Source organism: Dioscorea cayenensis, chromosome 4 (assembly GCF_009730915.1).
Source record: "Dioscorea cayenensis subsp. rotundata cultivar TDr96_F1 chromosome 4, TDr96_F1_v2_PseudoChromosome.rev07_lg8_w22 25.fasta, whole genome shotgun sequence".
NCBI classification, from domain to species: domain Eukaryota; kingdom Viridiplantae; phylum Streptophyta; class Magnoliopsida; order Dioscoreales; family Dioscoreaceae; genus Dioscorea; species Dioscorea cayenensis.
The window spans coordinates 20721553-20738960 of record NC_052474.1 but is presented as its reverse complement, the minus strand read 5'-3'; the positions used below and the strand labels follow the sequence as shown (position 1 = coordinate 20738960).

Sequence of the window (17408 nt, the reverse complement as noted above, 5' to 3'; positions counted from 1 at the left end):
TGATGTTAATCTTATATTTTCTGCTTTTCACTTGCAATTTTGTGTGGGAATAAAACTCAAGCTACAAGATAGTGCAAAAATTTCTCGGTGACATGATAATCCCGAAATACATCGCTCTGATCTTGAGTGATTATTCATGCAGTCAATCAATTCAGTAAAAGTTATTCGGTACAAATAACGTTAATCAAACACAATTTACAATAGTTTGTATTTAGTACCTAAACTTCACCAATAATCATTGCAAGAACATTTGCCATCTATGAAGCTATGAAACCTGTTGTTATCCCTCACCATGATCACTCTCCCCTCCAACTTTGAAACCATCTTAATAAAAACATGGCAATCCTCACAAATTCTAAGGTTTTTCACCACTCTAATCACTATCCCTCCCTCCAAAACAAGCAGTCCAAATCCAACTGCCAACTTCTCACTGTGAGCTCTCACCATCTCTTCCTTCTCTTCATCTTCTACATCCCTTAGAACACAACTTCTATCAGCTATATACCCCATTGTTCTCATCCTTTCCCCCAAATCCTCCAACACTTGATATATATCATCCAATCGGCAATGTGATTGATCGCCAGAGACAAACCGATGAATTTTCCCGCGAAAATTCTAACCAACTAGATCCAACCGTTTTTAATACACCTTTTTCTCTCATCATTTTCCTTAGTTTCTCCACTTCTTCCCACCTTCTATTCGAGGCATACATATTCGACAGCAAAATGTAGTTGCCTGAATTTTCTGGTTCAAGCTCAAAGAGCTCTTTCGCCGCAAACTCACCAAGATCAACACGTTTGTGAATGCGGCTCGCATTAAGTAGAGCCCCATAAACTCCCGAATGTGGCTTCACGGGCATCTCACTGATCAAACTCATCACTTCATCTAATCGGCCAGCACGGCCTAATAGATCTACCATGCATGCATAGTGATCTACGGTCAGAGTTTTAATCATTGCAAACACTCGGAAACCTTCATCTAGTTGTCCGGAATGGCTCAAAGCAGTAAGTGTTCCGATATATGTGATGGCATCTGGTTCAATTCCATCATTCTTCATTTTCTTCAACAACTTGAGAACCTCATAACCATTGCCATTAGCGGCAAGGCCAGATATCAATGAATTGTATGAAAACACATCCCTCTCGGGCATTTCTTCGAAAATTTTCTTGGCTTCTTCCAAACTCCCACACCTTGAATAAAAGAAAATCAGCGAATTATACCCTGAAAGGCTTAAGGGAATCCTGTTTTCAGCAATGTAATCAACTAACGATCGGCCAAACTCTATGATACCAAGATGCCCGCAAGCTGCGATAACACTTGACATTGTGAATTCATCCGGTTTCATATTATTCAACAATGAAATCTCTTTGAATAGCTCAATTGCTCTCGTCCATTGTCCATGTTGCACATAGCCTGAGATCATCGTGTTCCATGAGATGACATCTTTTGCATGCATTCTATTAAACAACTTTCTTGCTGATTGAACATCACCTCCTCTGATGTATGCCGAGATCATAGCGTTCCATGTCACTGAATTTCGATCCTTCATTGTAGCAAACATCTCACTTGCTTTCTCCAAACACCCACATTTCGCATACATGTCTATAAGCGCGGTCTTAACATAAAAATTCAGATTCACTCGGCTTTCTTCGAGCTGTTGAACTAATGTTCTAGCAAGCTGCAAATCACCCTTGGACGCGCACGCAGAGATAACAGTGACCCAAGATGTCTCATTCGGGCGAACGCCGGAATTCATCATCTTATTGAACAAGAACAAGCATTCATCCGGCAGCCCATTCTTCACATAACCCGAAAGCACTGCATTCCATGAGACGACACTTCTTTCCGGCATTAACTCAAACACTCTCCGTGCCTCCTCCAACTCTCCAGCCCTCGCAAGTCCACTAACCATCACAGTCCAAGAAACAACATTGCGCTCAGGCATTTCATCAAACACCTTGCAAGCATCTTCCTTGCTACTCCATTTCCAAAACCCTGAGAGCATTGAATTCCAGTCAACAATTCCTCTGTCAGGCATTTCATCAAACAAACTCAGTGCACACAAGAAAGGCCCATACTTTGCGTAGTAACACAAGACCGAATTGCGGATGTAGCGATCAGACATAAGTCCCAGCTTCAAGACATGCGCATGGACTGTGACGGCGTGGCAGCCGAGAGACTTGATGAGCTGCGGGAAAGCAGAGGCGTCCGGGAATGAGCCGGGTAGCTGCACGGCGTTGCCGTGCGCTTGGGTTGTTGTTGGTTGTGGCATTGTGGCGAACAGGTGTTGGGCGTGCCGAGACGCGGCCTGGAAACGCGCACAGAGCTTGGCATGCTTGTTGAGAGTGGACATGCAAAGTGGATCAATTTATATATATATATATATATATATATAAATGTATATAAATAAAAATGGAAATATTGTAAATATTACATTGTTTAATTTATTAATTTTCTATTTTTTTTTAACATGCATTACTTAAATATATGTATATTACTAAATTTGTTTTTATAGTACACTAAACTATGTAATTTTTTTTTTTCAAAACTTCAATTTGAATCAAAATCATTATTCGACTTTAATTTTATTTTATTAGATGATTACTCGGGAATATGATATATTTTATGATCTAATGTTGAAAATTCTTACAAATGAGATAGAATTGCCAGTTGATGACAAGTGTATCATATATGTTCTAATAAAAGGATCTTGGGCATCTATATCATAACAAAATGCCCGGAATCTTTTGCTAACTACTCGAGTAAAACAAAATTGAAGTTTAATAACTATTCAAATTGAACTTTCGGTCTCAAAATGAAAAAACCATAGTTTGATGTTCTTCCAAAAAAATTACTTGTGAATGTGGAAGTCCAATTAACAGTTTTTTCAGGATGTATACCAAAAAAACCCAAATAATAACGGTTCATATATATATATATATATATGGTGTAAATATCAAAATAGTTCTTTTATTTTTGCATGTGTGTTTTTTTGCTTTTTAGTCCTCTAATATAAAAATCCACTTTCTTTTAGTCATCCCAGTATTTTTCATCCTTTTAGATATAAAAAAATATAAATGTCTAAATCGAAGACTAAAAAATCTTTATTTTATATTAGAGGGACTAAAAAACGAAAAAAGCAAAAATAGGGGAAAGTTTTTCGATATTTTTGATATATATATATATATATATATATATATAGCACTAGTTAATCCAACGGTTCATATTCGGCCATCCAATCCAACGGTCAAAAGCCGCTGAGGATGAAGACTATAAAGGGAGCAAAACCCCTCTCCAAACATCAGCATATTCAGCACTGGCCTCATCGGGTTCCATGGAGAGAGAACCCGATGGCGATCCCTCATCGGCGGCAATGGAGGATAGCATGGAGGCCGAAGAGAATCTCGAGGAGGACTCCGTTGTGGAGATGACGGAGCAAACCGTAGCGGGTGAGAATGCGTCCGTTGATCTCGGTGGAGCTGCGTTGAAGGAGAAAAAACCTAGTAGCTCTTCCGAAGATGATGACTCGGATTCGGACTCGGATTCGGACGATGAAGAGGCTGATGAGCTCCGTGTTTCAGCTCTGGAGAGATCTCTTGCTGAGAATCCATACAACTACGAGGCTCATGTTCAGGTATAGGATCCTGCTCCGTTGTTCTTGAATGGGTTTTGATTTTGTAAGTTCTTTGGATTCTTGAACTGTTGTTTTTTAATTGCGTTCTTTTACGGTTAGGGTTTTACTGGGGTTTATCAGTTTAATGCAAGATGATTTTATGGTTAGGGTTTTGCTGGGGTTTATTAGTTTAATGCAAAATGATTTTAATTTTTATCCTTCGTTTGGCTGCTTCATCGGAAGATTGAACTTTGTGCGTATGAGATTGTTGGATTCTTATTTGAGTGAACTTTCTGTATTGTGCTCTCCTGTAATTGTGCTCTTCTGTATTGAACTATGTTGCTTGTTGATGGAGTGAAACATTGCATGTTCTGCTTTATGGCTTACATCTTCAGTATGCTAATGTATAAGGTGGTTGGTTTCAAGATAATAAGCTATTGCGAAAATGCTGTAAACCAGGACCTGATGTAATCTGTAATCCTAAACTTCTTTCTTGGTTTTGAGATTTTATGTTCTCCATGGCATGAGCGGTCTATTGATGGATCACCTATTTACTTATCTTAGTAGTGATTATCTGTGAAATATGAAATGTTGAAAGTATGCATCATTAATATTGTCTCCACTTTCCTTATCCAGTGTATTCATCATCTGAGAAAACTTGGACATATTGAGAAACTAAGAAAAGCGAGGGAGTCAATGAATGAGCATTTTCCTTTAACACCTAAAATGTGGCAGGATTGGACAAAGGATGAATGTTCTCTTAGTTCAAGGTACATGAGATTTCAACCTTTTCCCTATTCTTTATAAGGTCGCTATTTAGACGTTGTTATCAGTTAGTTATTGAACTTTTTATACTCTTGGTACTATCTTACATGACTATACCATTCTATTGAAGTATCTTTTGTGCAATCTTAAATATTTGATGTCTTTGCTCATGCTTAATTTTCTGTCAAAGTTTCATTCATAGAAATGACATGAAAGCTTGTCATATAATCAGATTGGCATGTTTTGATTTGCTTATCGCAAATGTTGGCATAGATAATTCATAATTATTAATATATGCTTTTGAAGTCAGATATCTGTACCTTGTGTTGAACAATTTCTGACAAGGCAGGTTCTTTGCTTCTTTTACGCAGCTCTGAAGATTTTACTAATGTTGAGAAAACTTTATGAACGTGGAGTGTATGAATATTTGGTAGGTCTAAATTGTTCAGCGGAAATTAAGCCAAATTATTGTTATATCTGTTGAGTGACCATCTCTTCCCATCTTTTTGATGCAGTCTGTGCCTCTATGGTGTGATTATTTAGATTTTGTTCAAGAACATGATCAATCGGTCTCTCAATGTTCACCTACTGGTATCTCGAAGATGAGGAATTTGTTTGAGCGAGCTATTACAGCTGCTGGTTTACATGTTGTTGAGGGCAACGGGATTTGGGAAGCATACAGAGAATTTGAGCAAGCTATATTTCTTACTATTGCTGAAGACAATAATGAGGTTAGATTGATGCCCACATGCAATTAAATCTTCATGTTATTACTTGCATGTACCACTTTATCTTAATGCAATAAAGATGAACTAAAATTGTTTACCACAAACAGGTTTGTTAGTATTTTGTTATTGACAGTGGAGGAACACATGAAATTCTTTTATTCTGATCAAGGAAATGAAAAAAAAAAGTAGATTTAACTCATCTTCTATGTTTGTAGGAAAAAGCTAAACAGGTTAATCGCATACGATCTCTATTTCACCGTCAATTATCTGTTCCTTTGGTTGATTTAAAATCCACATTGATGGCTTACAAGCTTTGGGAGGTTGAACAAGGAAATGCTAAAGATATTGACTCTGCTGACATGGACGGAATTCCATCAAATGTTGTCTCATCATATCAAAAAGCCATGGAGATGTTCAAAGCTCGCACAATCTATGAGGACCCCTTACTTAATAAGGAGGCAACTGACAATGATAAGCTACAACATTTCATGGTATCTGAGCAAAGTTTTTTTGTCCCCGACATTTCTCTGTCTTTTCATTCTTAAAAACAGTGCATTAATGTTATCAGTTGATTTGTTGCTATTTTTATTTCATATGCTTTACTAACAACCATACATTTAAAAGGATTAAAAGTACATACCCTTGCTGTATGCGTGCATGCTCAAAGGCTCTACATGATAAATACCACTCATTGAAAGCTATTGCCTGAGTTGTTCATTATAAACTTATCCGCTGCTAACTTCAGAATTTTTAGCACTCAAGTTGCAGCAGAGAATTATACAAATCTTTTCCTCTGGTTTAGATTTTAATTAAAAGATAGCCCTATTGCTGTGAATGACATAATTATTTGTGTTTTTCGCTATATTCCAGTTAAGTTGCTGTTCTACTGGCGTGAAAGTTTATATTGTTGATTGATTCTCTGTGTGAATACATTTCACTTGTTAAGAAAGGCAATTTACCAGGTTCTCATTGTTGACATTTGCCAATATGGCCGATTGATTGCTCTTGATACGAGGATGGTAATGATTTATGTTGTGTAGCACAAAGCAATAAATTAATGTAATAAGCTCTTGAAGATGTTGATTCTCATGAAAGGTATGTGTCTGCATGATTATATAGAGGAATTAATCATATACCATTTTGGTACCTTGAAATGGGGTATTGTAAAGCCTGACAATGATACTTACTTTTGCTTATTAGAAGACATTGACATGATTTTTTTTTTACTTAGTGCTTAAGTTTCTTGTTGTTCATTAAAAGGCTTGTAATAATTTGTATTCCCATATCATTGATGTAGAACTATATAAAATTTGAGGAATCATCTGGAGATCCTGCTCGTGTTCAAATTCTCTTTGAACGTGCTGTTTCAGAACTTCCTGTGTCTAGTGATCTGTGGGTTGCTTATACGAGCTATCTGGACAGAACCCTCAAGGTTGTTCTCCCTCCAAGTTTTGACATTTTGCTATTGATATGAAAACCTTAAATCTGGGAGGTCATGTTTTGCTGCAGGTTCCTAATGTTCTGAAAAATGTCTATTCTAGAGCCACCAAAAACTGTTCTTGGGTTGGAGATCTATGGTTTCGTTACATGCTGTCACTGGAACGCATCTGTGCTTCTGAGGAAGAGTTGAGTGCAGTAAGTTTCTACCTTATTTGGTTTTTTTAAGTAATGCTATGAAATGATGTGAGTTGCAGTAAAATATATCCTAGATGATTAACTGTTGGTAGTCATTGGTTTAAAAATGGCGTTTGTGCCATAAGAACAACATATTTGCTCTGCTAGAAAGAGGAAACACTGTTGCTTTGTTGTTTAGACTTATATTAAAAGACAGACTTTATAGTCTTTTTTAGTCATGTAATCAATATTGACATTATATGTGATAATCTCTTGTTGTAACTGTTAAATTTCTGTGCTTCATCTAAGTAAGTTTTATCTGGGTGTTATTGGGTTCTGATTTACAATAGTAACGGTGGTGTGAAGTAATAAAGGAAATGATGGGATGTTTGAATAAGATGTGATAGAGAAATGTTTAAAAGTAATCCATGTTGCCCAAATTAATTGGGTTGTACTACTTGCACATGTTAATGATACTGTACATTGTTGCCAGAATGACGAAAGCTTTAATGTTTTTATTTCAGGTTTTTGAGAAATCTTTACAATGTTCTTTCCCAAGTTTCAAAGAGGTAACATTGAGGAGCATGCATGGCAAACTTTTACCTTACATTCATTACCCTGAAAGTTGAAAACAAGGACTGTTCTCACTCATTCAATCTACTATTAGTTAGGAACTACAATATGATATTTGATGCTTGCACCAATTTGTAATGTTTTGGGGCCTCTTATGCAGTATATGGAACTTTTTCTCACCCGAGTTGACGGTTTAAGACGGAGAGTTTCTGTGGTTGGTACAAATGATGGTTTTCAAGGACATACTTTGATCAGAGATGTCTTTCAGGTGTGTTTTCCACTAGTAGACTGATCATTTTTTATCCTATTTGTTTTGCTGGACACATCGGAACAAGTTATATTCTTGTGGCAATTACTAGTTTTCAGTGTGCAATATCCTATTGGTCCTGGTATAAAGTGGAATGTTGCTTGAATTCACTGAAATTATTAAATTAGATAGTTTGTCATCAACCCAAACCAAAAACAAAAATATTTTTTTAAAACTATGTTCATAACAATAATGCACAAATTCTGAACGCTTCTATGCTCAGGATATTGCACACTGATATTAGGCAGCTCATAATCAGTCACTGCATATTCTTCGAAATAAACTTAAATATGAATATGGCGTATTCTTATGGTCAAAGTTGAGAATGATATTGGTATTTTCAGGGATTTTTTTAAGGAAATTTACTTAATTCTTATAAGAGAATTTTTAGATAAAGTTCAAAGGAGATCATTTAAGGCCTGAGTTGGACAAGTTTCGTGTTTCACATAAAATATTGTGCAGGTGGTTGGTTGGGTTCCCCTTTATTGTGTTAGCATAGTTTGGAGCAAATATGGAGTAAAATTCTCTTGTTGAGTGTGTGTACATTCATTCTTTGACCTTTGTTTAGTTTATCTGTTACTTTTGGAAACGTAACTCTGTTTGGATAATTTTTCTTAAACTTTAGCTTTCTTTAGTTATTGTGTTTGTTATTCCTTTATTTTTAAAAAATTATTGGCTTCACAATCTTTATTAGATAAATTAGGTATTTTCCTTGGGTGTATAATCCCGTCCTGATCATTCTCATAAGGAACCTATTGGATATGCCCCTAGTCTTAGATGTTCATCTCCGTTCTTAAATGAAATATGAAGGAATTGCAATGATCAACAAACATGTGCAGGGTTTGGGTTGGTCACTTGGGTTAACCATGTGTCTTTTGGTTCACTGATGCAAAAACCCAGTTTTGGTGTTAGCGTGTGGGTATTGCGCTGTTCTGATGGTCCCATCAACCTATGTTAATTTACCATCAAGTATAACATCATTTTCTACGTCTGACATGGACGACATGTTGGCACTTTCACTGTACAATGATAAGGCCCTTGATGTTGAACACTCCATCCACACCCTTTACCTCTGGTCACACAACTTTTTTTTTTTTAATGGTTTTCGTGCACATCCGTGTGCATTCATCTTTTTGATATTATGGTTTTTTCAAGTGCCTTTTAATCTCATATCCTTGTGCTTGAAGTGTACCTTCACCACCATGAACTTGAGTGGCTATTGTTTTACTATCCTGTTTTAAAAATTCATTGAATTTTGTCGACTTTTACCAAGGGTTATGTATAATTTTTACTTATAAACCATCAATGCAATAGGTTATTCTGATCCACCTTATTAGGAATTGACCTCCAATTTTTAATGTTAAAAAAACCTACTATTAATCAGCTTCATCTTTCAGTCTGTCATTTTGGCAGTCATATTGCTTTGGTCTGCCAAATTTAATCTGATCTCAATGCAGGACCGAAATGCTTAGTGCTCAGAAGAGCATTGATGATTTCACAGATCCCCTTTGTGTTCTTTTCCTCTTTGGTGTTTTTCCATCTTTTTCTAAGGCATTAGACATTTTTTTCTATTTACACTAGAGCCTCAGCCTGTTTGGTCCCCTCTTTTTCATGGTGTGCATGAAGGCATTCATGCTTTATCAACTTGTTAGTCCTTTTTCCTGCCACCTTGTTCGTGAATTAATATGTGTTAATACCAGCTGATTACTTGTGGCTTTTAGTAACTTCTATTTGTATATATTTACTTGGAGGAATGTCTTTTTTTCTTATTATCTTGCATGTAGGTCTTCATTTGTTGTTTCAATTTGTTGAGAAATCTAATGAATATTTATTTGTTTATCTTATTCTGCTGATTTTATAAATGCAGCGAGCTGTTGACTACTTGTCTCCAGACATGGTTAGCATTAACGATTTGTTGAATTTGCATGCATATTGGGCCCGTTTAGAAGCCAAACTTGGAAATGATTTGGTTGCTGCTAGGGGTGTCTGGGAAAGCTTAATTAAGAAAAGGTATGCTTCTTGATGGTTTATTCTCATCATTTTGTCATGAGACTTGGTTTAACTGATGTTTCTAAGAATAACAAATATGTATATCTTGTATCAGTTGGATAAATGATTCTTTTGGCATTGTGCTAATCATAGGTGTACCATTTATTTCAGTGGGTCTCTGCTTGAAGTTTGGCAAGCTTATATAGCAATGGAAATTGAGATGGGTCATATTATTGAGGCAAGATCTATTTACAAGAGATGCTACAGCAAAAGGTTTCCAGGAACTGGCTCAGAGGTAGGGTTTTTCAGCTTATGTTGCAAAAATATTACCCAATATGTTGCTAGGCCATCCTTTATTACTCTTTTGCAGTATAGGTCTGGTTTTGAGTGTTGTACAAGATAACATTAATAGGCTCCTTGACAAACTTTTCAGTAGGTTAGGCTTTGCTCATAATCATCTTGATGGAAATCTGATGGCCCACCAATTAGGTTTACTTATTTTAGGAGACTTAAAGGGAGAAAGGGGAATTGACAAGCAAGGAATAAATGAATAATCATAGGAGGAAGGCTAATCAAATATGGAAAGTAGAATCAGAAAGGAAGTTTTAATTTTATTTATTTGTTTTTTCATTTTTTGTAATTCAATTGTATTCCTCTTTATGAGTAAAGCATTAAATTACGGGAGATTAGGGTCTTGTTTTATGTAGATTGCTTTTGTAATTAAATCCCATTTGTCTTAAGAATGAAATGATTGATTTGGAAGAAATAAAAATGCCGCAATGTGAGGGTTGGGATAGGAATTGAAATACCTTAAACTCCTCATCCTCTTGTACATGAGTGATGAGTGTTTGGTTTCACCTTGGCACAAGGTGGGATTTTTACAGGTTTTGTAGCAAGGTAGGTTCTATGTTATTTCCTTTTCCTATTTGAATAAGCTAAAATTTCCGGGCTTTATCAAAATCATTTCAGAAATTCAAAATTTTTCACTTTGACATTACATGAAGGACTTAGAGTGCATATGACCTGGAAAAAAAGAAAAATCACTAAGTTGCAAAATTGACAATTTCATCACTGGTCATGTAATATTTTGTACAAGCTTCATGCAGTGTGTGCATAGAAAAATGGTGTTTGGAGTGATCATTCTTCACAGTGTTACCAATGTGATAACTCACACAACTTTGTATGTAGCAAACAAGGGGTCTATGACAGAAAATAAATTCAATAAGATGCGCTGTGCACAATTTACTGACAGATTCATCTAGTTCTTTGTAGAAGTTGTATGTAGTGTAAGCATGGAAAATTGGTGCTCAGATATGTCATTCTTGACAGTGCTAGTAATTTGATAATGCACAGAACATTGTATGAATCAACCATGGTTCCATATGGCAAGGAACAAAATTCACTTTGCACTGTGCGCAATTAGAAATGCAAATGGGGTGGGGCGGGGAATGGGATCCATGCCCTGTCCCTGCCCCCGCTCCCTACAGGGTGGGGCTTCCCCGGCCCAAAATTCCCTGCGGGGAGATGCCCTGCAGTCATTGTCTCACAGGGATCTGGGGAATCCCGGGAATCCCACCCCGCCTGTCAATTTACACATCATGCATAAAATAAAATTAATAACATTCTTGTTTGGCTAATCATTCCTATAATACATTATTGTAACCTTTTAAGTGTAAACTATACTAATATATAAATTATAGCAGTTTTCACTGTTTAACATCTCAATCAATCAATTATTGATATTGTACCAGCACAGGAGAGCATGTTATACAGGCATAAATTAATGTGAATGTAATGGCACAGATTTTATGGAACAAAAAAAAGGCTAAAAATGAAAAGCCCTCAGAAAATTGTGTCCAAGGTAGAACATTGTTGTTACACTGTGCAGAATTTGTATTGCCATGCATTGCCAAATATATAATACTATTTATTCTCATGAATTTGTATCACATCCATGGCCGAAAGATGTAGCATTTGCTTAGACATTAATTTTGTTTTAGATATAGTTGAAGGATTCAACATAATTGGGTGATATATTGGCTATGAGTAGAATAAACTGCAATATGTTATGATCTTAACTATGTCCAAATAAATTTATTTTAGTTATTATTAGAGGTATTTGTTAGGTAGTTTGTCTAATTGGATACAAACATTATTTGTATTATCATGCTAATCAGGTGTGACTTGACTATTTGTGTCTAATTTATATTTTGCTAATCTTTATCTCACTTTCCTTTGCATTGATGCAGTTTGTTTTCTTTTGCATGAAATTGCCTGTGTTCTTTTTTTTTCAATAAACTTTTTTGTGCACTGTGCTGTCAGGATATATGCTATTCTTGGTTGCGGTTCGAAAGGGAATATGGTAATTTGGATGATTATGATCTTGCGGTTAAAAAGGTATTGGTCCTTTTGAGCAATTAGTTTTCTCTTGTCAGTTTTCCAGTCATTTTAAGGGAAGTAAAAATTCTCTGCATGCTTGGGAAGGGGACCTTTTTACTATTTCACCTAATAACCATTCTCTGCATGCAATTAGTTTTCTCTTGTCAGTTTTCCAGTCATTTCAGGCAGCATTTTTATTTTTATTTTTATTATATTGATGCCAAGTGATTATTTTATATGAGTAATTGCTTTTTTTTATTCTTTTTATTTATTTAATTTTTTTTTTGGCCATCTGCTTGGAGACTTCTTGCAATTTAGTCATGTATGCACATATTTGTATCTGCATTTGCAAATAGAATTATGTTTTATACAGCTGCCTTATGGTGTTTTTGATGGCTTGTGGTAAACTTGTATATAAAATCATGAAGTCCTTGCAAAATGAGGGAATTTGAAGTTTATCCGCACATATATTTACTTAATTTAAGCTTTTGTTGCCATCGAGCGAGTTCAAATTTTATTATCAACTGTTAGTAAGATTTATATCTTGTGACAAAAGTAAGATGCATTAGTGTCTAATTGTATGTTCATATTCAACCAATTTATGCAGGAAATCTTCATGTGGACATGTTGATTATTGGTTATTGATGGTATGAGGAATAATGTTGGTAATAATTAGCGAATCCAATTTTCATTGCTTGCTAATTGTTCATTACATAATTCTCATGATGATGACAAGGAATGAAGTAGTTGTGCCTTGTAACGAGAGTGGTTTCCACTACTTGGCAGGTTCTGAAAAATAGAATGATTTATTGATGAATATGTCATAAGTAAAATTTCCCTAGATGGGATGATTTAAGATACTGATTAATAGTGACAGTTCAAAATTTTGCAGGGAGTATCTTTTACATGATTAAACATTAAGTTTCAAGTCTAGAGGTTCACCGCGCTGACTTCTTTGCCTATACATGGTTATAATCTGTTTAAGAATTTTTTTTTTTAAGAGATCATGTTTTTTTCTTTTCAGTGCATAATCTTGCTGAATAATCATACCTAGCTGGTTATTGGATGTGCTAAACTCATATGATCATGTCTAAAATTCTCATAATGTCAGATTTCCTGGGGTTCATTAACTTCTCCATATTAACTTATTTTTAGATTTTGCTCTGAATTATTTTAGGTGACACCTCGTCTGCAAGAGCTCATCATGTTCAAGAATCAACAAGAGCATAAAAATAGCATCATGTCTGCTCAAAAAGATAGCACAAAGGATGTATCACATAAGAGGATAATGACTAACACGGCCAGTGATAAGCAGTCTCCTGCAAAGAAACAGAAACATTCTTCTCCCAAGTCGGTTAAAACATCTTACAAAGACAGCATTAAGCAATCAGACGGTGTACGAGGACTGGGAGAGAATGATGAGGTGCCCTCCTTGCCTGAAGTTCCAGAAAGTCATGCCATTGATGAGAAAGCAGCAGGCAGCTCCAACTCCAACAAAACAAAATCAAAATTTTACAAAGATCAGTGCACAGCATTTATATCAAATATTGGCTTTCAGGTGAGTCTATATTTTTCTATAATCTTTAATAACATGAAAACACCTGAATTATGATTCCTTTGCAGGCAAATGAGGGACACCTGGGTGAATTTTTTGCTGACTGTGGTGGAGTGACTGCTATACGTATCCTTAAGGATAAATTCACTGGAAAATCAAGGGTTTCTCTCTTTTCCTATCTACATATGCTTTTTAGTTGTGTAATCCTTTGTACACATGCATTTTAGTTGTAGAATGTTCACCTGCACCGGCATGCATTCTCAAGTTGACAGTATGATCTTTGTTATATTGATATGATGTGATATGTGTAAACATGCACATGTGGATGTCTTTGTTTTTCTGACACAATCAAAGGTCCTCATCGTTCCGCATCAAGGCATGTGTCTCGTCATCCAGTGCCTTGTTATAGATACTTGCATATTCTACTTGAATGTTGAATACAGAGGATTCACATAATCAACTTGTTATTATGCATTAATACTCTCTTATGGTCAGCTGATTTATATTCATAACCAAGATTTAGATTTCTCAATAAGAAGCATCTGCTTGCAGGGCTTGGCATACGTGGACTTTTCAGATGAGGAGCATCTCAAAGCAGCAGTTGCTAAGAACAGGCAAAAGTTGCTTGGGCAGAAATTAAGTATTGCGCGCTCTGATCCAGCAAGGGGCAATAAGAGAACAACCAGCGGCAAGGGACCTGGTCAACCTGGTGAGCAACTCGTTATCAATGTCACACCTTTATGTACTTGAACTTTGGTCATGTCCAATCTATAGTATAATCCTTAAAAGTTGTGGTTTTCCATAGATGCTCACTATACTTGTCTAGTTTCATTTATATCTTGCCACATTTGTAATTACTTTAAAATATTTTCATCAATGCACCACTATCATCTGTTGTGGTCAGTCAGTGAAGTATGAGTTAACTTGAGCATATGCACAAGCTTATATATTTCTATTATTGTGTGAATCTAACTTTTGCTTGGGTATATGTGGGTATTTCCTCAATTGCATTCTCAGCAATCTATTTTCACTTTGTTTTTAATGAAAACTCAGTCCACTGTTGTCAGTCTGAATGAGTTCTATAGGACCATATGTGCACTTGCGCACTTCAGAATCATTTACAGGCAATATTTCTTGTAGAGAATAATTGCACCATACTGACTGTTGCATTTGTGCAATTGATGGTTTTCAAGTATATAACAAAGCAAAAGAATGCTGGAATACTACTTTAGATTCTATTCAGCATTCTTTTGCTTTGTTATATTCTCTAGTGCTGATTATATTTAGCGGGTCCTTGAGAACATGAGAGCCAATATTTAGGTTGAGCTAGGCCAAACATTAGCAGAAGAAAAGATTAATGGCCTATCCCTTGGGCAGTGAATCCAGTTGTACCACACTTGGTGGTTAAAATTTTTTCTTCTTTTGCTAGGGAGTTCACAGAAAAATATCAAGAAACATGCAATAACTCAATTGGTGAATTATAAAAAATTCAAATTATAATCCAGAATTTAGTTATTGTTCCTCATTAGACTGGTGAGTGAAATTGTTTCTTCTTTGGTAGGGAGTTCACAGAAAGATACCAAGAAACAGGCAGTAGCTCACACCTTCCTTCCTATTAGGAGAGAAGGTAACTGCTTGAAAATTCAAATGACCTGAAACTGTCCTCTTAGCCAATTAGCATAAATTCACTCTCAATTCCTACTTTCCTGCCTGTGTAACTTGAGAGAATGATGTTAGTCAATGCCAAGAAGGTTAATTAAGCCTCAAGAAGACATTTGCTGTTTAAGGATAATGAAAATTTGTCGCATTTATAAGTGTCCGATCCACGTGCCACTTTTCCCTTGACTCGTAGATGAGAGTATATGGCACTGACAAATGATTACACTAATGTCATCTCATCTTTGCATTATGTACTTCAAAGTTTGGATAGATGTCACCGGTTTTTTGTGTCTGTGTATATCTTATCTTTTTGCACTGAACAAATGTCACAATTTTTTTGTCTGTCTTATCTTTGCATTTTATATTTCAAAATTTGAATACGCATCACCATTTTCTTGTGTCTATTGTAAACTGTGCAAGTGGTAAGACTAAGCTCCATTTGAAAACAGTTATTACATCAGCAGTATTTGTCATTATCAATTTCTGAACTCTTTCTTTTTAATTTGTAAGTTTTATTACTGATGTTTGACCTTCATGACATTTTTCTTGCTGCAGATCAAGGACAATCATCCAATATTTACCGTCGTGGCACAACGAGCTCATCTGGAGCGGATGTTCTTAAGAGTTATGAGACTAACATTAAACCAAAGGGAAGTAATACATTTGCTGCTCCTAGAGCTGTTGTCAGACCACTTGGATGGACAGATGGGAAAGCAAAACCCAAAGAAAGTCTTGAGCCACCAAAATCAAATGAGCAATTCAGGGACATGCTTCTAAAAAAGTGAACACTTCAATTTAGCATTTTCTTCAAGAATGTGAGTATTGTGGTAAATTCAAAGATGAATTATTACCCTATGTTTTGTAAAACATGCTAATTAACTAAATTTTGTATACTAACCAGGCTGTTGAATTATGTGTATTTTCTCATCATTTGTTTTTCAGTCTTGTCACCGAGGAAGTTCCTCATTTATTTTCGGTCATCGAATTCCTTTTTATTTTCTGAACATATAATTGTTGTCATGGTGATACGCCACTTCTCTCTTGCACAAGAGAGCTCTTCATACTTCTGGACTGAGTTGCTCTGGCAATTGATGTTGGAGTTAATTTGTCTGGCTTGTTTAGCATATTAGTAATTTATGGAATTTTTGTTATTCTCTTTGCTCAAGGAATGCCCATGTTGCTTCCAAGAGGTGTTGGATCTCAGGAAGTTCTAATTTTAACTAGTTGGAAGGAAGGCAGTTTTATGGTGTTAATGTGAACTGCAGTTCTGTTTCACAAGATTCAAATGGCGATAATCTCTGTTGGTTGGAGAGTATTTTATTTTTTATATGTATAAATTGGTGATTGTACTGGAAAGCATAACCTTGGTGCTGCTTTCTTGTCTGCCTTACTTTTTGTTCCTCTTTTCATGGTGAGTACCATAAGCTCCAATTGCACCCATGCTTTGTTGACTGGTTTAACTGAAGGGGGGGTCATTTAGTAGCTACATTCTGCATGGAAGGTTGGCCTTCACTTTGCTTTATGTCCTTAATCTGCAACTTTGTTTAGCTCCTAATTTCTCTCTTTTGTTGACCTTTCACTCTACTAGGTTGATTTAAAAGGTAGTGTTCTATCAAGTACAGAACCAAAAAGCACTGGGCCTAGCTACACCAGGTTAGTGTATCAACTTAAATAATTTATCTATTATTTAACTGGATTGACTATGTATTGACTCTTGATACCATCAAGACCTGGATGAACTAACCCAACTTCAGTCCGGGAACTGGATTTTGACCAAATTGAAAGTGTAGGTGCCCCAAAAAATTTTCATAAGGGGTACACTGCATTCCTTTTAATTTGGTCGGAAAACTTAACGTGACTCCTGTCCGGTCAGACCACCTTTCCTAGTCTTCACACCTCTGATGACTGCTCCATCTGCCTCACTACTCTGCCGCTATTATTGTATCATTCCTCCTTTCTTCTGTCGTCTCTTTTCTTCTGTCTTTTCCTGTCTAATTTTTCTCCTTTTTCTGCCTGTCTACCATGTCTGCTTACGAGTGATTTGGATCTTTGGTTGCCTCGGGAACACGTTCCATCATTTTAAAGATTCTTGCTCTCCAAATTACACCGCCTGTTTGTCAATAATTTCATGTTCAAATTGATGTCAGATCCTTCATTCCAAACCCTGTGCCATTTCTGGAGTTTTGTTCTACTTTAGCGTGAGCAGGTATTGGCTTTAACATGCAT

The 17408-nt window shown here is 36.0% G+C and overlaps 2 protein-coding genes across 3 annotated transcripts; one reads left to right on the top strand and one right to left on the bottom strand.

Annotated features, from left to right (window-relative positions):
• Window positions 1–150: 150 nt before the first annotated feature.
• On the bottom strand, window positions 151–2340 carry LOC120258059 (pentatricopeptide repeat-containing protein At1g14470-like). Of its 2 annotated transcripts, XM_039265398.1 has the most exons (2): window positions 2079–2160; window positions 151–1995 (listed from the first exon to the last, which is right to left on the bottom strand). In XM_039265398.1, exon 2 carries the CDS (start codon window positions 1943–1945, stop codon window positions 554–556), a length of 1392 nt encoding a protein of 463 aa, XP_039121332.1. In that variant the 5' UTR covers window positions 1946–1995; window positions 2079–2160; the 3' UTR covers window positions 151–553. The 2 variants fall into 2 exon arrangements, with proteins under 2 accessions (XP_039121332.1, XP_039121331.1); XM_039265397.1 differs by having other exon boundaries at window positions 151–2340.
• Window positions 2341–3317: 977 nt separating this feature from the next.
• On the top strand, window positions 3318–16123 carry LOC120258834 (squamous cell carcinoma antigen recognized by T-cells 3). The gene is given in 17 exon segments (XM_039266270.1): window positions 3318–3634; window positions 4250–4383; window positions 4750–4774; window positions 4776–4808; window positions 4894–5109; window positions 5322–5597; window positions 6404–6538; window positions 6616–6741; window positions 7245–7289; window positions 7454–7561; window positions 9468–9610; window positions 9761–9884; window positions 11912–11986; window positions 13146–13526; window positions 13592–13684; window positions 14076–14232; window positions 15738–16123. Coding segments are annotated over 17 exon segments (2601 nt in total). The 5' UTR covers window positions 3318–3334; the 3' UTR covers window positions 15968–16123.
• Window positions 16124–17408: the final 1285 nt, after the last annotated feature.